Source organism: Fundulus heteroclitus, chromosome 21 (genome assembly GCF_011125445.2).
Source record: "Fundulus heteroclitus isolate FHET01 chromosome 21, MU-UCD_Fhet_4.1, whole genome shotgun sequence".
In the NCBI taxonomy this organism is placed as follows: Eukaryota; Metazoa; Chordata; class Actinopteri; order Cyprinodontiformes; family Fundulidae; genus Fundulus; species Fundulus heteroclitus.
This window is the reverse complement of record NC_046381.1, coordinates 34,720,017-34,741,582: the sequence shown is the minus strand read 5'-3', so window position 1 is coordinate 34,741,582 and position 21,566 is coordinate 34,720,017. Positions and strand designations below refer to the sequence as shown.

The following is a 21,566-nucleotide window of genomic DNA, read 5'->3' as shown; positions in this document are numbered from 1 at the left end:
TGATTGATGGACACTTGTATAGTCGATTGTTTCTATGGTGGAAGGACACAAACGGATGTGTGGATTTAAAGGGTGGATAAAGAAATGATAGGTGGAAAATCATGTCGACATTGGATGGATGGATGGTCTGGAAATACAAACATTGTTCTATTCAGTACTTGTCTAGAAAATACTTCAATGAAATCAGAACCAGTTTGTGACACAAACGAGGAATCTGCATTTGCTTTTAATAAACACATTTTGAATGTGTATATATGAAGGGAAATTAAAAAAACAAAAAGTTTCCTTGTAAACATTTATATATGCAGTATTTTCGAAAGAATAAAAAGAGAGAGACGTGATTGGATTAGAGCAAATGAGCATGGTGTCGATCTAAGCACTCTAAGTATTCATCAGATTGACGGCCTGGGAGGCAGAAACTGTCTGTGTCGACTGGTTTTAGCAAATAACGTTCTGTAACACCGACTCGACGGCAAACGTCTAAGCAGGAAGTGCAGTCTCTGTCAGGCCACCTTCTGAACAGTGTCAACGTGTGAGGACCAGCTCAGGCCTTGATAAGGGGACCAGACCAATGACAGCAGTGACATCTGCAAACTTTAGCATCCGCTGAGGTGCTGTCAATTTTGTACCGAGAGAAGAGGAGTGGAGAGAAAACACACCCCTGCTGTGAAATTCCATACCGTTCCAGAATGCGTAGGAACCCTGGCTGTGTTAAATCAGAGCTCTGCATGTTGGATTTCCACTGGCAACAACAAATAATCCTGACACACAAACATTAGTTTTCCCACCTGCATCCCTAACCGGCGTGTGACCCTGCCTTCCCAGCACTGTTCTGTGTCCTGTACACACAAAGTCACGCCGACATCTTCAAAACGCACAGCTGTTGGTATCTGTAGCTTTTCCACAGGGCAGTCATCGACATCTTGGTGCTCATTTAGATGATAGGAAGCTGGGTTTTTGCATCAGAATACATTGTCACGGCTGGAAGGGAGTATTTCCTGGCAGAGGACCTGTAGCCTGCTGTTACCAAAGATATTCATCATCATTCCAGCAAGCTGATGTAAATGAGGATTTCTGCTTTCTGACCTCAGCTGAGGCCTCTGTGGCACCGAGGTGCCACAAAAATACGCTGTTGTTGCCCAGTTTATTTGACATACAAACACTTCACCTTCATTCAAGCATGAGGTCACATGTTAAACTCCAGATTATTATGCTACCCAATACAGTTCAGAAATAGATATTAGGTAAAGTGCAACCAAAGCCAAGTTCCTCACCTCTTTGCACTGAACTTATTAAAACTGGTTCTGATTAAATAACAAACAACACAATCAAAGTTCTGCTTTATAACATTTAATGGGCTACAATCTTCACAAAAGCATTGATAAAACTAACATAACATGTAACCCCAACAATACGTGTTTTAATAGTTAAATTAATCAACCATATGAATACATTAAAAATGTAAAATATTAAAACTTTCTTTAAAAAGTGCCATTAATTTAGTGTCATACTTTAAAAAAATGCTTAAAAATCAGAAACCGCTGCAACAGATGACCTGTTATTGCTAACCCAGTGAAAAGACGAATAAATATTTTCTAGTGGAATGAAGGTATTCTGCAGTAAAACGTCAGGCTGGGCCTGATCTGTGCTCAGACTGAGGTCCTGAGCGCTGCTGGCTGTATGCTGATGCTGGTGTAGGGCTCAGCCTGACAGGCGGTCACCAGTCTGTGTGACAGCAGCTCTGCAGAAGGAAACAACCACAGGTTAGCGTCACTCATCACAGTTTGCATTAATATGTTCAGGGAAAGCGGCAGATTCCTGTCGTCCTCACCCAGCAGCTTAAGAAGAGTGCAAGCTGCAGTAAAGCGGTCGACCTCTGGGGGCAGCAAAGAGTCAAACGTGACCTTGCCAAATCTCTGCTGGCTGGAGGTGATCCAGCTGGAAATAAAGATGCACACAACGAATAATGAACTTCCTGACAGATCTGACAGCTAAAAACTCTCTCAGCTTCCTATTAGAAAACTGATGAAGCTAAATCACTGAAACTAACTCTAAACACTACGTAGCTTCAGAAGGAAACCCCATCAAAATGTCACATATGGACACAGGCTGAGACTCACATGGACCGTCTCAGCTTCTTTAAACAACCAATATTACATGTAGTTAAAGATGCGCTCATCTCTGGATAATTATTTTTTCATATTTAAACCCTGAAAGCAGGTAAGGTATTTGTAAAAGTATTCACACCCTTTGAACCTTTCCACAGACGCATCGTAACCCCAGACCTCAATGTAATTTACTTTCTTGGGTAAGAACTTGCTTGATCAACGCAAACTAGCACAAAGATTATCAATTTCATCTCCCTATAAATGCAGCTGTTCAGTGAAGGCCAGAGAGGTTTGTTAGAACATTAGCGAACATTAGCATCATGAAAATGAAGGAACACAGGAGACAGGTCAGGGGAGAAATCGTGTTTTTTTTAGTATTTTAGGCAGGGTTTCTGGTATAAAACAATATCCCAAGCTTTTAATGGCCCCCAGAGCACTGCTCAGCTTACTTTCGGAAAATAGACAGAGTATGGAACAACTGCTAAACCTGCGATGACATTAGAGGCATTACGCACTAATCAGAGAAGCAGCCAAGAGGCCCATGGTAACTGGAGGAGCTGCAGAGATCTGCAACTCAGGTGAGAGAATGTGTCCTCAAGAAAATAAATCTAACCTTCTCAGGAGAGTGGCAGAAGAAAGCCATGTATACATGTGAACATGTGGGAAAAGGGGGCTCTGATCACATGAGACTAAATCTGGACCTTTTGGCCTACATGTAAAGCAGCGTGTGCGACAGGAAACTAACATTACCTATGACCCCGATTGGTGAAACTTGGTGGTGGCGGCATCATGCTGAGATGAAGCTTGTCTGGAGTTCATATAGAGTAATGCAGGAAGAAAACCTGCAGGAGGCAGCAACAGACCCGAGGCTAGAGCACAGGTCCAGACCCAAGTCTGATAGAAACTGTGGGAAGACTAAATAATGTTCACAGGTGGCCTCCTTTCAGTCTATCTGAGCTTAAAAGGTAACTCACCCCCAAATTAGCTTTTTTTTTTTTTTTATAATAAACTGTTAACATGGTTGTCTGATAGTGCCGTCTATATATTCTGGGGATTATTTTCACAATTTACTGCATATTTGTTGAAATCCTGGATACGAAACAGACGTGTCAGCAGCTCTAGGTTGTGCCTCTGTAGCGATAAGGGGTTGAATTGTAAGTTTTGCAGTCCTTCTTTTGATTTTCAGGTAAAAGTGACATGCTATAAAATCTCTTTTTTATAAAACTCTCTTTTTACACTGAAATCAGTCAGTAGTGGTGTATATAAAGTGGAACTGCAATGCTTTGGTCTGAATTCCTCGTTACTTCACCCCAACATTCCCCCTTTTTACCCCTGTAACTCGTTTTGGTGCCGTCTCTTTAAATGCAAATGGCCACTTCACACGCCCCACCCCCCCCCACCTCCAGGTTAAAGAGCATTCCTCTCCACCCCATTCTGCCATGTTTGCTGTCTGCTGGGGGACAGTGAAATGATCCAGACCGAATATAAAGATATCAACGCAGCTTCTGGAGAGACTACCTTCAACTTTTCTGCACTACTAGAAACTCCAAGTGCACAACAAAATGTATTTAAAAAAGTAGATTTTGCACGATATGTCTCCTTTAAGGTATTTTTGCAAAGAAGAATGTGCGAAAAATCATTTCTCTAGATGTGCAAAATATAATATATAATATATAAAAGACTTGGAACTATAACTGCAGCAAAAATATGCATTTTGTTGCGTTAATCTATCAGCTAAAGTCTTAATAAAATATATCTAACATCTGGTTGTAACGTGCGATAACATGAAACTCGATGGATGTGAATACTTTTGCAAGGCATCATAACTGTGTTCTCATGCTGATGCGCCGCAGAAAGGGAACTAAAAATAAGTAAGATTTTCTTGAAATGAGTGTATTTGTCCTTGATGTGAGCAGGTAAATAAGATTATCTGCCAAAGGAATGAGTATGTTGACCTCTAAAATAAGATGATGGAGATGAGTTGTTAACCTGCAAAAATCTTACTCCACTGGCAGACAAGGACACAAGGACAAATACACTCATCTCATGCTTTTAGTTCCCTTTTTGCAGTGTGTGGAGAAGACTGGTTGATCTTCCAAGCGTGCGCCTCTGTGCTCTACTAGCCTTGTCTGAAAACGCACCTCAACATGTTCTCTGTGTCGCTCTGGGCCTCGGGCATCTCCATGTTCTCCTCAGCTATGGGCTCCATTGGCGGCTGGGCGTCCTCATGTGGAGACCTAGAGACACGCGCACACAACAAACCCCATGACGCGTTTCTGGTTCATCTGACGCTCTGATGGCTTCATCCCAAACCCACCATCTGCTGGCAGGAGTCATGGCGCTGCTTCCAGACCTGTCCTCCTTGGACATGTCCAGCACCACGTCCAGTCCAGCTGTTGACACACAAAAAGCGCACATTGCTTGAGGTGCATGGTGTCTTTATCGTGCTGCCAAGTGCGGAGCGGGAGCAAATGTTTGTCCTGCAGCCAGACAGGAGGACTCACATGAACCCTCTGTGGTCTGAAGTCCTGATTCGCTGCTCATCTGTGAGGAGAGAGGGGCACAGGTCCATCAGAGACAAAGAAGCTGCTAGGAGGCTGCAGAAATTAACAACTCTAAGTAACACAGTTCTACAAATTTCCACTTTTAATAACCAAGCAGGTTTTAATAGGACTGTTTGACGCTTCCCACATCTCTCCATCATGCGCTACGACCAGCTGAGCTCTCCTCCGCTCCTCTAAAAATATCCAACCAACCTCCTTCATGCGCGAGTGCCTCCTCTTCCTCTCCAGCCGCAGTGTCTCCATGTCCTGCTCAGACTCCCCCTCCGCTCCCTGCATCGCCCCGCTCTCACTCAGGACGGTGATGGAGGCCCGCTGTTTCCATAGCGACAGGAGGCTGGGGTGGAGGAGAGCTGCAGAGGAGGTCAGACGGCCGGTTATGGTGGATAATCACTTTTCTCTAGCACGCTTAGGGACTGACAGATTGCATCATGGGGCACGCAGTTTTCTTTTAAAAAAAAAGCGACTCAAGTGTTTTGTGGCACATGCATCTTTGTAAATCTTTCTATTCATTTCCTGTTTTTTTTGTTTTAATACCACCTCCACGATTGAGCTATTTCTACCCTAACCCAGTTGTTCAAATGAATCTAGGACAAATCTTCGGAAGCTCTTTATATGCAAATCAATTATTCCAGCTGCTCCTGCCACAGGCAACTTTTTTAACAGCAGATATTGAGACATGAAAATGGGCTAAGGCATATTTTATTCCAGCGTCATATAAAGGACCACAGGTGCCACAGTTCAAATAAAAAAGTACAATGAAACTATTATTTGCATGTTCAATAAATAAACATTTAAGACTTAATATTTATATAATTCATTAAATATACAATTAAATAAATATGCTTGAATTAATCTGATTTACTTGTAAAAATAATAAAATAAAACAGCATCATAAAAAAGCATTTGGCTTTTTGCAGATTTCCTGTTTTTGCTTTTTTGTCCCACTTGGATGTTTCAGATCAAACAAACGTTAATATTAAAGACAATCTGAGGAAATAGTAAATATCCACTTTTTAAATAACCATTTCATCCATTAACCTAAAATAAACCCATCCAAATACACCTGGCCTGGTGTGAAAAGGGGGTCGTCTCCTAAACATGAATGCTGGTTTTGCTGATGAGGCTTTTTGGTGCTGTGGAGCAACGCTAAGCCACTAATTTAGTGAATATTGTTTGAAATTCAGTCACACTGGAGGGTTTTGAGCTTCTACTAGTATGCTGAGGTCAAGCCACAGCATCTGAATTCGATTTAAGTCTGAACTTTGACTAGGCCACTCCAAGACCTTCCCAGCAGCAGTGTTTCCTCTTGTGCTTCTCACTCCTGGTAATAAATTATTGCATTTCACTTTAATTCTGCTGGATTACATTTTGCATCCTGTTTTCCGGATGAAAGCTCATCCGACAAGGTTTATTTATTGATGTGTTTTGAACGGGGAGATGGGCGACTCTTGCCACTGACATCCACAGGGGGCGCTGAAGAGCTGAGCAGGGGAGGCCCTCCCGGTCAGCGCAGGGGCGTCCAGCAGCACCTCCATCTGCCAGAAAGAACGAGACGTTATCTGCGTGGGACTGACACGGATGCCACAGGAAAGGGTGTAGAGCTGGAGGTAAATCAAAGGGGTTTAAAGAGCAGGAGAAGAAAGATGCAAGAAAATCAATGAGCTCTACTCCAAAGGGTTTAAAGGCAAAGAAAAGAAACCAAGAGCTGCAGTTTAATTATCTGAAACCCTTGTGAATCGACACTTGGATAGCCGGACCCTGATTACAGTGGAGCAGCGACTGGAAATTCAATCAGTCAGTGAACCGTATCAGCTGCTGGGATGGATTCCTACCAAGACCTTTACAGACTCCTTCATTTCCTCACATTTTCTATAACATGCTGGTTGTTTGAGTGCAAAACATTCCCCCTGGTTGGGTTTCATTATCCCAGCCATGCATTTTTCTGCCATCTAGATAAACTTATACTCACGCTCAGACTTTTCATATCTAGGCAGAATCATTTTACACCAAATAAAGTAGGATCTGTGACATATGCAGTGTAACCCTGATCTAAGAGCACTGAGAAGCCTAAAATCAATCAAACTGGTCCTTTTCAACATGATGGAAGTGTGTTTGTCTGTCATTAAAGATAAAATCACATTTCATACGTTCCTGAACGGATAAAAGCTCCCAAAGCCATTTCTTAAACCAGAGCTACTATTTAATTAAACTAATGCAGTGACCCGTGGATGTGTATCTCCGTTATTTACCACACTCAGAGTTTCAGTCAGGGGATTTTCAATCTGCTCCTGCATCGCTCTGTCTGTGATCTGGACCTCGGGGTCCACAAAGACCAGCTGGCGCCTGCGTCCCCGGCGGTGCTTCCTGGCAGGAGGATGGACCACCTGACGGCAGAAACAACAACACGCTCTGAGGAATAACCACGTCACACACGGGGGACACACCCTCACGCGCTTTCAGCCGCCTCCTAGGAAAACAAAAGGTTTCGTTCAAGTGTCGTCATCATGGAATTTCGTGCTTTTATTTTTAGACATTGGACGGAGTAAATGTGGACGTGTTTAGTGTCGTCCGTTCAGCCGGTTAAAGGCGTGGCTGTGTGACGAGGTGGAGCGAACGTCGAGGAGCCCTGCATTTAGTCTGACCTCCTCACAGAGGCTCTCCGTGGCTCCGTCTCCTGCGCTCTCTGACGGCATGGCCACATGCTCAGGTGTCATCTCAGGAGCCACGGCTGCTAGAGGGACCTCCACAGGCTGCCCCGTCTCCTCGTCCAGCAGCCACATGCTGCCCTGCTCTGTCCCCAGCATCGTCTCCTTCAGCCTGGACGCAGAAAGGCAAACATGATCACCGGGGGGTGGTACAGACAGATAGCCCAGCATCCCTCAGTTTTAAAATCTTCAAGGCTCACTGGATGCCACTGGTAGAGACCACGTCATCCCCGGTCCTCTCGTTAGCCTCCTGCTCCTCCTCCGCTTCTGTTTAACACAAGTTTACAACAATTAGAAGACAAAAAACATGAAAAAGTTCAAGATTGTACAGTTAGTGTTACTGTCCCAACTTTGTTTTTGTTTTTTTACACAGTCCTACTCCATAAAGAGGACTGTGGTCTAAAACCCTGATGTCCTCAGACGTTAAAAGGACCCAACCTTTGTAGGTGCTGCTACCCTGTAGTGGCCTCCTATCCTGCTGCCTCCTGCTGCTATAGAAGGCACGTTTATGTTAATTAATGATTCAGAGCAGACTCAGAAAACCTCGTTTTAGGAGGTGAGACCAAGAGTGAGCTCATTGGCAGCAGCTCCCCGGGTTTGGAGGATGAGTAAATTGCTGAGTACAACCCGTCTACTGAGGGAAGCACGGAGGAGGCATCTCATTAAAAGGAACTTAAGCTGCAGGAAAAACAACATATGAAGGGAACATTTTAGCACTTTTTAATACAATGACAGCAAAGTGCCGCCAAATCTCGGACGGGAACCTTTTTCTTTCAGCAAGAACATTAAGGAACAGTGGAGGGAAAAATGTACGTTACAAAACTGTCCAATAAATTCATCTGTAACTATTTACAGCAGATTCTGTTTCTCTTTGGGAAGTTTCACAGCGGAGTAATAAAATGTGGGGAAGAAGAGCAAGTCTGCAACACAAATGTGTAAGAAAGCGAACCCGCTGTGAGCGAGGCCAAACATCTGTAACGGCAGCGCTGCTGAACCATGATCACACAAAGCATTGCTGTGAAAATAATACATTTTTCACTGCAGCGTGTGGCGTCTCCGTCTAACTTTGTTTTTTGCAGCTACAGCAGCGTCACAACACAACTGGACCAAAGGACCAGAAACACATAACCCTGGAACACCTTTAAAGAACTAATGTTTTCCAGCAGCTCCCGATGAACACGATTAAATGCAAACCTCGTCTGAAGTGATCAGGTTGATCCATCAGCAGCTGGATTTCTCTGGCTGTGGCTTCAGGAAGGTCAGCTCCCTGAAAATCCTGCCACAGAGAAACCAACATGGGTAACAAGGCAAGAAATGATTACAAGGCAAAATGCAAGGTGTGCTAGAGCTGGTCAGGATAGAAACAAAGCATATCTAGAAAATATAAATCATATTGATCGATATAGGTAATTATCAACAAATTCAAAACAAATTTTAAGTGCAGCTCTGGCAATTTTATGCTGTTGCTTAGCGACCTATATTTAGATACAGAACACACAAACACTGAATTCACACTCAAGCCTTCATTCAACCAAGTTTTTACCAAAACTGCAAGTTTTTTATTTTTTTTAAACAAAAGATTATTATGTGCTCTCTGAACTCTTTGAAGGGGGCGGAGCTTGTCGACGAAGCGTTCCTGGGTCAGTGTTTGTGATTGGTTGGGAGGATGTAGTGACTGTAGTATTAATCTACATGATAAACTGGAATACAAAAGGAAGGAAAACTGCTCTATTGAATTTTTTATTGACCCTTTTTGGTTCTATGATGGATATATGTCTATTGATCAATATATATTGTTACTGAATTGTCGTCCAGCCCTAAGATGTGCACATAGCAAATCTGAGGAACATGCAACTAAAGAAAAGCAAAGCACATATATCATCCCTGTGTTGCCTGTAGGGCAAAGATAAAGCTTTAAGACAGGCTGGCAGGAGCCGGGAAGAGCCGGAACGTGAACAACATGTCTGCCTGAGTGCTGCCTGATTTAATTAAGTCAGATCTCATCAGGGCAAAATGGACTTCATCAGCTGAGGACACTTCAGGAGGAACATTATCTGTGTCTGAGTGACAGAATGAGGAGGCTGTGTGAAGGCACCACTGCAGTCTGTTAATCAAAGCTTACAGAGCTGCCTGCTACTAAGCACTGCAGAGAGATCAAGCTAATATACAATAACATGTATTTAAGGTTTGCCTTTCACGTGACTGCATAATAAAGGCACATAAAGCCTATTATCATGCCCTGAGCTGAACATAACCAGGCCGTAATCATGCCAACATCTATACGTGCGATGTCAAAGATGCTAAAGGGAGACGCGGTGGATACCCGGGGCTCCCTAACTCATCGGGACGTCTGCTGTCTTTAGAAATGACGACCGAGGTTGTTCCTGGACCCTGGCAGAGTGTTTACCTCAGCAGGGTTGATGACAAAACGCTCCTGCTCCCTCAGGGTGATGGCGGCCGGAGGCGAGACGAAACCTGGTCCAGAACAAACAGACCAATGAGGAGCCAGGCAGGAAACAAGAGCAGGCTGTCAGACAGGAAGAGGCTGGTGCATACAGTAGCTCAGGGAGAGAAACAGGATACTAGTGTGTTTAAGATTATATGACACAGTAGGTCCCATTTATAGACCAAAAGCTAAAAATAACACAGCCGCCGCTTAAAAATACTTCAGGTTGTACCTCATCTAAAGCATATACTGTCCGCCACAAACGAAGATACATTATTATTTTATTGCAGTAGGATGACATCAGATAGCAAAAATCTCACAACAGGATATGACCTCTTCTGCTTTTACTTTATGCAAAACCCCTTCTGCCCTTAAGACGCCTGTTATGGTCAAAGCACAGAGAGACGGTTCATCTCTGCACCGTTCCTCTAGATCTGCTCTCTTCTCTTCAGTCAACCCACGCGTTTCATTTAAGATTCAGGTCTAAGGGTTGAGATGGAAAAATATAGCTTTTGTCTCTAATTAACCATTTAATTGTTGATTTGGTCACGTGTTTTGGATCAGTACATCGCTGAGAGTCTCAGTGAAGAGCCATTCAGGCTATTAGCAGCAGCCACCAGGTTTCTATGTGAAATGTTCTGGTATTAAAAAAGTTTTCATGATGACAGGCACTCTAACAGAGCTCTTTCTCCAACAGTGGGTTACTAACCGTCCTCCTTTTTGCTCATCGTGCCAAGATAAACTTGTCTGTCACGCTTGGTTTGCAACCAGAGCGGAAGAATATTTAAAAAACAACAAAAGGCAACTTGGCACGAGAAGAACAGGACATGGAGGCAGAACGGGAAAACGGGAATACGACAAGGGAACAACAGGCGAGGAAACGTACGAATCCAGCAGTGAACAGGAAAAACTGAGGTAGAGGAAGGAAGATGAGAAAGAAACCAGACGAGCCGATAATAGGAAAGGAGTTACAGCTGAGGAAGAGAAAGAAGCTGAGGGGAGGAGACTAATAAAGTGAAACTAAAGAAGTCTAGTCGAGGATTTCCTCCGCTTATTTCTTTGTTAATGTAGTTTTTTTTCTTTTCCTATGTAATATTTCCCTCTGTTATGTTTTTCTGTTCATGTACAGCTCTTTGAAACATGTTGTTAATGAAGAGTGCTACATAAATAAACAAGGAGCAGAATACAAGGAAATTAACCTGAAACACAAAGGAATCAACTAATAGGACAACATCTAACAAATAATAATGAACACTAAATATGGGCAAGAAATAATGGACATAAATAAGCAACAAGGAAATGATGACAACACCTAACAATCAAATAAAGGTCCCTGTAAAGCCTGGTGGAGGCTGGCAAAAAGAAATGGGTCTCTGTGTCATCTTATATTTATACCCAAAAGAAACATGAAGTCATTGATTACTAATTAAAACTCCCATGACATCAGACAGCAGGGCTGCACAACATATTACAAATTTATCGTTATGTCAGTATCAGGGACCGCAATATGCATATTGCAAAGAATTGCCTGGAGGGCAATAAGAGCTAATTGTTTAAGTATCCTGCATTCAGGCTCACGCGTTTGGTGACATTTGTTGTTTAATGCTACATAAAAGGGTTGAGAAGGTAAAGAGGTGCTAACGTTGATAAGAAACTACAGCTAAGTTGCTGTCACAAATCAGACAAAGACAACCCATTCATTAAAACCTTGTGTTTCGAGATAGAAATTATGATTTTTTTTTTCATTATGTGTAGTCAATGTTTGCTGTGATCCTAAATTAGGACATTTACACTTCTTTCTGTACATATTGCAAGCTATATTACAACATTTACTACCATCAACACATTTCAAAACTTTTGCTAACATTGTGCAGCCCTACTAGCCAGTATAAAATTTTAAAATGGAAATAACAAAACAATCCCGTCCGTTATCATTATTTGAAGGTTTGAAGGGCTGTTAGGGGAAGCAGCAGGTGTTGCACCTGTGACTTTGTTCACAACAACCACCCCCCCCCTCACAAATAAAATGCATTAGAAGTAAAAGTTATGCTACCACAACAAAAGCCTGTTCTATCAGGGCTGTCAGTGACGGCAAAGGCAGGGGACTGACACTCAGACACTGGCCTCAGCTGAAGGTTCCTGACGTCTTTGTGTGACTTTCTGCTTCTTCTCTCTCACTGGCAGCTGAGTCGTGAAACATTTTCTGAGATTAAAAAAAAAAAGAAGTGAAGTTCAAACTTACTTTTATCGTTTGGTTTGATGTCGGGGCTGAGCACCACAGAGGCTCGGAGACCCGAGTCTTTGACCTCCAGCTCTGTCTACAAGGAAAAAAAAACATACTGGGTGACAAATAAACTCCAGAAGCAGTTTGTTTTGGACCCGTGTTGAGAAGCTGCCCGTTAACAACCGTGTTAGACATGAAGTTGGTGTTAAAGCAGAAGGAAAAGAAACATTTCACAAGGTGTTATGTAGAAACTCTTGGTGCCTGACAACAGTGGGTTTTAATACTGGATACTGAAATCATGGCTATATCAATTATCCTCTTATTCGCCGTCATTTGATCTAATCGCAACAGTTTGGGTCAAATAAAAACCTGGAAAAGCAGAACTTTAGCCTCAGATGTTATGTTATACGTCTAAAGAAGGTTCTGCCTACAGCGGAGGACAGCTGATGTCTCTGATTATTACCGGGTGTAATGGATGTGTTGGAGTGTTTGTAATGACTGAAGTCATGCTTCTCTACGTGAATAAGAGGACAAAGTTTAACCGTGTTTGTCACCTTTAATCCTCAGACTGCATAAGGGCAGTGATTTACTTTACAATGCGCCTCATGGGCGCGGTGCATGGTGCAAGAAAACAGTGACTCAGGGACATGAACCCACTGTGCAACACAGCCACAGCGAGAGAAACACTAAGAGTATTAACGTTACAGAGATATTTATCTGGCTGTGTACATTTCAGGTCTATATTTGGACTCGGGGTAAAAACAGTGACTAAAAGTGTCAGGAGGAACGTACTTTGGAGGTACTATGAGCAGGGTTGTTGTTCAATTTCAGTACTTTGTATCTCTACCAGAGTCAAATTTCTTTCTTTTTTTTTTTAAACATTCTGGCCATTTGGGTGGAAAACATCCCCCTTGAACTGGTTCCTGATTTTAAGAGTGTGGTTTAGGGGGCAATAAACTGGATAACTGGATAACTGGATTTTAGCAGCATGCAGATGGTATCAGGTTGCTTTCGTTTTCAGACACAAACGTTAACTATAGCGCTCAAAGAGGAAGTAGAAAATGCTAAACTCATTCCTCTTTGCAGATCAGCTGCAGCCCAGTCAGACAGCATGGAGAGTGTCCGCAAACGTCAATTTCCAGGTCTTGTTAAAGATTCTCAATCACATTTAGGTCTTGACTTTAACTAGGCCACTCTATCACGTCGATCTTAACCACTCTGCAGTAGACCTGCCTTCATGTTCAGGTGGTTCTCTCGCTGGAAGGTCCCCAGACCAGGGCTACCCCGTATTTATCTACAACTTTCCATCATCCTTTCCCGTCTGAAGAAAAGCCTCCCCTCACCATAATGCTGCCACCACCTGTTTCAGTGGCGTCTGCATGGCTCTGTTCTCCCATCGGTTTATGCGGACGGCCATGTCTGGGTAGGTTTGCTGCTGCTGCCATGTTCCACTTTTGGTTGATGGATGCAGTTTGATAACCTTAACGGAGCTTTAAGCTTCCTTAAAAAACATCGCTGACGTTTCTGACGTGTTCCCTGGTGTTCAGGAGGCTGTTTTGTTCAATAATGTTCATTTAAAAACCTGGAAGCCCTTTAACAGAACGACTGAATTCATACTGAGATTAAAATACGCTCAGGTGGACTCTATTTAGTACTAAAGTTACGTCTAAAGGCAGCTCTATAAAAGTAAGGCAGGCTAAATACATTTGACGCCACTTTTGACTTTGCTGTCACTTACTTAAATGTTTAAAATGTGTTTCCTTTTCCTCTCAGATCCCAACCATTTCCTTCCTTGTGTTGGTCCAGAGCATTAAATCTCACTGAAGTACATCAAAGTTTGCGATATAAGGTGATAAAAATGTGATTAAGTTGAAGGGCATTAATACTTTTAGAAGAGACTGTAAACCCGACCACTGTTGCTCCTGACACAAAGTGTTTACCTCCCTCCAGCCTCCAATATTTACATACTAAATATTTGACATGAGGAGCAGCTTACTGAGTTAGATGCCCGTTTGTTTTAGGTGCAACACTAGAGCCAAAGTCAACAGACTTTGTCCCGTTTACCATAATTCGGTATAAAACACAGGGTTTTAGATTTTCAAACTTTTCCAGCAACGTACTTTGGAGATAAAACAATAAATTAACACTAAAGAAACAGTTTAAATTCACTATCATATGATTTTTTTTTATTATTGATATTATTATGTCTCGTGATAGTATAAGCAAATTGCGCATTTCATTTGCACATGCGTGGGTTTTAAAGACATTTGGCTACGAAACAAACCCCGCCGTCACTGTAATCTGTGTGCAGTGTGAATATAAGGCCCACAGTGGTTGGTTTTAAGGCTTTAAAAGCCTTAATATACGTTCCGTACATCGAACGGTGCACTTAGGTTCATGTTCAGTGGCTCTAAAATGGATGTTGTAGGCGGTGGAGGAAAAAACACGACTGCAAGGCTTCACAGAGTTCAACCAGAGACAGAAAGAAGAAATGCGGCTGTCAACATCCGTTCACTCTTCACGATTTCCCAACAGTAAGAAGGATCCTAACAGATGTAAAAGATGGACTAAAATTGCACAATTTTTGCACACATTTGATTCTAATCTCCATCTTTACGTATGCTATCTAACGTTGAAACTGAGGAGCCTGTCAGGCTCAGGGCGGCTGCCCTGTAATAGCCGACAGAGGAAGAGAGTAGAGAGACAGAACATGGATTCAGCCCGACAGAAATTTTATTTTGCTCACTGTCGCTTTTTAATTAATTCGTCCAGGACTAGCAGAGAAAAGTTGATAAATATAGCAGATGAACTCTACGTGTCTAGATTAACTGCACCATATTGCCTTCATATCGCATCGGTCACCTTAGTGTGGCCAAAACAACACTTTATTCAGGGTAATTGGGTTTTAGCAAATTACAGAAATATAATAAGTGTCATATTGCTTTAAAAACTACGATAACAGATTCCTCTATCATGGCAGTAAGGTGTGCTGTACACAACCATTTTATCATGGTCTGATGTGACGTGCTCTCAGCACATATCTCCGTGCCCTGGGGCATCTCCAGGCCGTCAACGATAACACGGCGGTGAACCTACAACCTGCTTCACCCCTCACTAAAGAAAACACCTGTCTCTCTCTCACCTCAGTGTAGCTCTCTGTGAATGTTGTTTGGTAGCCAAAAAAAAAAAGCCCTTACCCACAATGCACCATGCTCTGTGAGATCTGCAACCTGCTTATTCTGCACAGCAGGGACAAAGTACACTAAATATAACATATTTTAGGTTTTTAAAAGTCTTTCTCATAAACACCCTCTACACCTGGTCCAAAAACAAAAAGTCATTAACAAAAACCTTTATTTAACATGCCAAATAATATTCATTGATTACACCTTGAAAATGCCATGTTAAAGTCCAGCATTTTCAAGGATGTCAAGCCCCCGTACGAACCCTGAAAACAGTGATGCTGTATTCACCCAACGTACCAGGACTATTTTATAGGGGCTGGGCAGCTGGTGGGACGCCATCAGACCAAAGAAAGGGTCCTGAGCTCCCTCGGCTTCCTCCATCATGTTCAGGCCATCAGGAGCATCCAGGGCCAGCCTGCCGGAGAACGAGAGCGGAGAGATGAGCCCCTTTTATCCCCCTAATGTGTAGCGACGTATGTTCAGGACAGCATAACCAAATGTGTAAGTAACTCTTGGCTTAATAGATGCACGAGATGAAGAGACGCCAGTGGAGCAAGCTGTACCTGCAGAACATTTAGAAACGAAAACGATGAGCTACACACGGCGGACATGAAGGATGGCACGCTGCCTCTGTTCCATATTGTGGCCTATGAAATATTTATGAGCTCTGTTGCATGGAGAGAGAGCTGAGTTCATCCATCACTGCTTCAGTGAAATCATAATTAGCTTTCATTCGTCAGGTTTCTGGGCAGAAACACCTTGGTTTTCGCATCATAAACCATATATATATATATATATATATATATATATATATATATATATATATATATATGCACATACACACAAGAGGTGAGGCCTACTGTAACATGTGCTGAAAATATGCTAATCTGTTTCCTGCTATAAACTGTTCGTTGTGTTCATTAGAGACACGGCCTGGGGGTAGAAACTGTCTCCGTCCCTGCACATCCATTTCCCCTTTTACAGTCTGTTCTTTATGTCCCCTGAACAGTCTCTTCCCATACAGGGGCCGTTTACCTGTCGCTTTCAGCCAGGTTGATTTGCATGCATCTTTTAGAGCGGAGCCAACGGTCGATAGTTTGCTGAATCTCCTCTGAAAAAGACAAGAAGAGGTTACACGTTTTCTCAGCTCAGGGCTGACACGTCTGTCGACGGCCATGATGCAAACAGATCACAAGGTGCGTCGCTGCAAACCCTACAAACTTAGAAATGAACCAAACAAGCAGATCGCAGACGGCGACGCTCTCTCGTCTATCGGACGGATGAGACGACACTTCAAACAATAAACCCCGGCTGAGTTCGCAGTTTCTCCTACTGCTGGTCTCTCTTTCTTCCCTTTCACTGTTTTGATCAAACGTGAGCGGCGTGACTGCAGATCTGTGGGATGCAGCGTTGGCGTTGGTGTGTAAATGTAGTCTGAGTAAATCATAAGCGCTGCTGCCTTCATCAGCACCATATTGGCTTGTACATCGCACCATATCAGGGTGAGTCAGGAGGCGAGATGCGTAACGGCAGCGCTGTTTGTGTATCACACCAGAAGACTAATGCTCAGACTAATGCCAAAGACGGCACAATTCAACTCAAGATAAGGCTGAAAACATGAGAAGCAGCTGCCTCTGCTCCTTTTTTTATCTCACCCAGCAAAAAGGCGCACTGCTTGTGGTAGATGACGACCACGCCATACTGCAGCTGGGACGACAGGTAGAGGGAGAAGCGAGGCCTGGGCTGGTCGGGCTGGGGTGGAGGAACCTGCCCCATCACATAGTCCAAGATGTCGTTGCTGTAAAGGACAAACAAAAGCACTCAGACGTGTTTTTGCACGCTAAATATAAAAAGTAAGTCAACCCCCAACAATAAAGGGTTGTGACTAAACATTAGTGCTAACCCCTTTACATTTGTATTCCCATCCTTTCAGCTTTTTTTGTTGTTGCAATTTGTCATAATACAAACACAAACATCAATAGATTTTATTGGGATTTTATGTGATAAACCAACACAAAGTATTAGTGAGCGATACTTGGTCTTAATTTGTTTGGCAAAATAAATCTGAGGTGTTCATTTGTTTTCAGCCCCTTTTACTTAGATACCCCTAAACAAAACCCAGTGTGTTCAGAGGCCATCTAATCAGCAAACAGAGTCCACCAGTGTATAATCTGGATGAACAGAGGATAACTCGGCTCAGGCAGGAGAATATGTCGACAAGAAGTCCTCCATGAATCTGGACTTTGTAAAAATCATTTAAAAAAATATGCTATCTGTGACACAACACTAACACGTCAGCCTGAAGGCACCGTCCCATACTGTACATGGTGGTGGCAGCATCATGCTGCGGTGATGATTTTCACCGGATGACTGGATTGATCAGAGTTTTTACAGGCCTGCAGCTTTCAGATCTAATCTTTTTAACCTCCTTATTGTGAATACATAATGTATTTACTACTGTCAGGATGGAAGGACCATTTCTCCCAATATAACAAAAAGCGTTTCTGAACAGGATTACCAACTATAGCTTTAATCCGACTAAGAAATTGTGTTCAGACTTGAAAATTGTTCAACAGACACAATCAACTCATCCTAAATGAGCCTAAGATGTTTTGCAAAGAAACGTGGGTAAAATGATCCCAAAAAGACACATGGCTGTAACTACAGTCAAACGTCCTCAGGGGGGATAAATCCAAATGCATGCCACACTTTTCAGATTTTTAGTTACGCAGACGTTTATAACCACGTACCCCTTTTCTTTACAATATCAACAAAATAATGCAGTACGTTGTGCTGGTGTATCCCGTACTTTCCGATAAAATGAACCAAAGCTTTTACTTGTAATGTGACAAAGTGTGAAAAATGTAAGTGGTATCAATACTTTTTTAATAAAAAATGTGTAATACTTCTCATTATGATTGTTTTTAGAGAGATGTTAAACGTGACTGATTAACAGAGATAGGAACATAAAGCTGATACATAGTTCTGAACTTGATGTAAAGCTAAGGTTCAGCACATCAGCAAATATAAGGAGCAATGGGGGGTAATCTCTGTTGTCTCTTACCAGGTCCGCTTCACGTTGACCCTGAGGAACTCCCTGCGAGACACCCGGACCCCTCCAGTGGCTGCCAGCCTAAACACCCAAAACACATTTACCATCTCAGAATAATCCCTCGCTAGATCAGAGGCTATGCATCTCTTTGAGGAAATGCTAAGCCTGCTAACTCTTAAGTTAGCTACTAGTTTTCTTATTTTCTGCCATTACAAGCTAACAAGTGTGTTGTTGTTGAACTTACCAAATTGTGGAAAAACATCCAGTGTGGCGTTGGAGAACATTTGGGTAGTAAAACATTTTTGTATGACACTTTCTTGCCAACTAGAAACAACCACCAAAAGTTTGTCAACTTTACTTTACTACTTTCAGAGGCTACTGTGGCTGATTCGCGCGCTCAAGCTTTCCCGCGTCACAATTCCTCCCGACCAATCAGCTCACAGGAAGGAACCCCGTTTGAAAGTAAACAGCCGTGGTGCGTTCAGGACTCGGGAAACAAACAACCGTGTATTTAGGGAGAAGTGTTTGGAAGCGGTGATGAAAGTAAAACCAAATTCGTATATTGTAATCTAATTTCTAAACATCTGAGTGAAGTACATGCTAGCTAGCTAGCCGGCTGATATATTTGGAAGTAAAATCATACTCCTTAAGGGCCTTTCAGACAGGAAGCGATTTGCGCTGCGCTGGCCGCGGGGTTCAGCGCAGCGCATTTGCGGTTTCTATGGCAACGCGTACATTCGTCACTTGAACTTTGAGCGCGGCGCGCGAAGCGGCGCGCGAAGCGGTGCGCTGCGCTGTGCTTGCGCTTTGCTCGACGCAGCGATAAACCGCCCTGGCGCGGCGCAAGCCATTGAAAAGAATGGGTTTCACAGCGCAGCAGTGCGGTCGTCGCAGCCTGTCTGAAAGGCCCATTACCCTTCAGATTTGAGAGTTAGGACCAGGGAGCAGGTTTAAAAGAAATGTAGTTGCTATTAGATTCACTTTGGAGATCTGGTTTAAAATTGTAAGGAAATATAAAATAGAGAAAGAAATTAAACTAATTAGCTGGTTGGCCTATGACACAAATTTTAAACCAAGTAGTATTAATTTTTAATTTAAGTAGCAGGCAATCAAAGGATTAAACATTCTAAATATATTTCTCATGAAAGGCCAAATTCCAAGTTTCCAAACTCTGTAGTGGGAGTTTGATTTAAAATATCAAGATTTTTTACATGCACCTTCAGGTACAGGAACACTATTTAGAAGAGATAAGGCCAGACCTACCAGGTGAAATTACTGCAGTTACACAAATACTATGATATATAAAGAAAAGTAGTAAAGTGGTATCAACATTGTATAAAGGATTGATAGTTAATAGGAAAACATGTGGCAATGACATGTGGTACAGTATTTGTAAATCACAGGTAACTACTACGCACTCCAGGAATTGGAAAATTTACTGTTGGAAAAATGTTGTCAGATATTTTACCCCAGAACAATACTGACATTATATTTTTGTTATGTAATGGGAGCAGGGACTCAGAAAAAATACCTATTTAAAATTTTGTTGGCAGCAGCAAAAAAAAAAAAAAAAAAAAAAGCCATCACGCACAAATGGAACAAACAAGAACCCCCCACAGTTAAAAACTGGACGGACATTGTCGAAGAAACTCACAGCATGGAAAGACTTACTTTTACAATAACGCTGCAACAAGCGAAATATGAAGGTTTTTGGAAAAAAAATGGACAATGTATATTTATGATAACTGACCACATGTTCTCTGAACGATGTTTTATTTGTTAGAATTTGTATCTTTAAAAACAATAAAGTAAAAGCGAGAAAAAGAAATGTAGTTATTTATCTTCTTTTATTTTTACTTGTGGTAAGACACATCAATAAACAAATAATGACGTTAAACTGATTTGATGATGCCAATTTGTCAGTAAAATTAATAGATTACAAATAATGAACATGAAAATCTTCTTATAGTTAGTAACTATAGTTAGTTAGTACAACCCCTACTCTGTAGTTTTCAAATTAATTAACTCCATTTACAAGGTGACATATTTGGAAATATTTTCCAGAAATAGATTTTTAGTCAATCAAATACAATGTACAGTGGTGTGATAAATTATTTCCTCACTTACTGTTTTGCATTTCCTCATACTTAACTGTTTTAGAGCATGTAACAAACTTTACAAATACAAAAAAAGTTCTCAAATGATGCTTTTGTTTATCAAGGGGAAAAAAAGCAATCCGAATCAAGGCGGCCGGCCCTTTGTAAAATAGGATCAAGTTGGCATGAGCCAAGAGCGTCACCTCTTGCCCTGATCATTAGCAGATGAGAAACAAGAAACAGCATACATGGCAAGAATCAGTCTGAAAAGGTCTACAAAACCTTTGGGATTGCAGCGAACAAAAGTGAGAGCTGCTTTCCACAGATGAAGAAAACATGAAACAGCGGTGAACCTTCCCAGGAGAAACCTTACCCAAAAAGTCCAGTGACGACTCACCCAGGAGGCTGTGAGAGAACCAAAAGCTACTTCTGAGGCAGGCTTCACTTGCCATAGTTAAGGTCAGCAGTCACATTTTAGCACTTAGAAAAAGGCGCATGAAAAAAAAAAGGGAATGGATGTAAAAGAAGATTTCTGTAACACTTTTGGGAAAATGTTTTGTTGACTGATCAGAAAAAAGTGAATATTTTTTTATCCCATGTTTGGCATATACCAGCGTAACATTTCAGGAAACCAACAGCATGCTTACAGTAAAAACATGGAGGTGGTGTGATGGTCTTGAGCTGCTTTGCTGTGACAGAATCAGATTCTTTTTTTTTTTTGCGTCTGGTGAATCCATGAATTCTGCCCTCTTCCAGAAAAGCCTGAAGGAGAATATCCGGCCACAAGTTGGTAAACCTAAACCCAAGTATACATTGACAGACGCTTCAGGATGACGACAAAACACATCAGCAAGCCCACCTCTGAGAAGGTTGAATATAAACACAAAATTAAGGTTTTGGAGAGAAGTTTGGACTTATATTTAATTGAGATGTGGAATTGTACAGGCTGCTGTTGCTGGATAACCATCTTTAGAATGCTTTTTCCCCCCCTTAAGAAACAAACCATCATTTGAAATCTGCCTTTTATTATTTTTACACAACAGCATATATGTCCGATACTAACATCTCCTTGATAATCCGTCACTTCCACAGTCTCAAATAGATGTAGGCCAGTGTGAGATCTACCTGTCAGTCATTGTTTAGTACCTCGTGTTTCTAATAACAAACTGAATTATCATTTTACTAC

General features: G+C 42.1%; 1 protein-coding gene across 1 annotated transcript; it reads right to left on the bottom strand.

The window, feature by feature from the left end:
- Positions 1 to 1,334: 1,334 nt before the first annotated feature.
- On the bottom strand, positions 1,335 to 18,874 carry rec8b (REC8 meiotic recombination protein b). Its single transcript, XM_036125721.1, has 18 exons — positions 18,529 to 18,874; positions 18,297 to 18,365; positions 16,888 to 17,030; positions 16,268 to 16,343; positions 15,530 to 15,647; positions 12,066 to 12,141; positions 9,785 to 9,852; positions 8,572 to 8,653; positions 7,578 to 7,644; positions 7,315 to 7,489; positions 6,922 to 7,056; positions 6,132 to 6,207; positions 4,865 to 5,022; positions 4,613 to 4,652; positions 4,426 to 4,501; positions 4,250 to 4,345; positions 1,832 to 1,938; positions 1,335 to 1,741 (listed from the first exon to the last, which is right to left on the bottom strand). The coding sequence occupies exons 1-18, from the start codon at positions 18,582 to 18,584 to the stop codon at positions 1,650 to 1,652; spliced, it is 1,710 nt and encodes a 569-aa protein (XP_035981614.1). The 5' UTR covers positions 18,585 to 18,874; the 3' UTR covers positions 1,335 to 1,649.
- Between the last annotated feature and the right edge of the window lie 2,692 nt (positions 18,875 to 21,566).

What these genes read in the sequence shown, in the direction of transcription:
- rec8b (XM_036125721.1), bottom strand. Translation starts at nt 18,584, where the DNA reads ATGTTTTACTACCCAAATGTTCTCCAACGCCACACTGGATGTTTTTCC. An exon ending in GCAGTGCGCCTTTTTGCTGG is followed by an intron (nt 16,344 to 16,887) that starts GTGAGATAAAAA and finishes TGTCTTTTTCAG; the next exon opens with AGGAGATTCAGCAAACTATC. An exon ending in AACCTGGCTGAAAGCGACAG is followed by an intron (nt 15,648 to 16,267) that starts GTAAACGGCCCC and finishes GTTCTCCGGCAG; the next exon opens with GCTGGCCCTGGATGCTCCTG.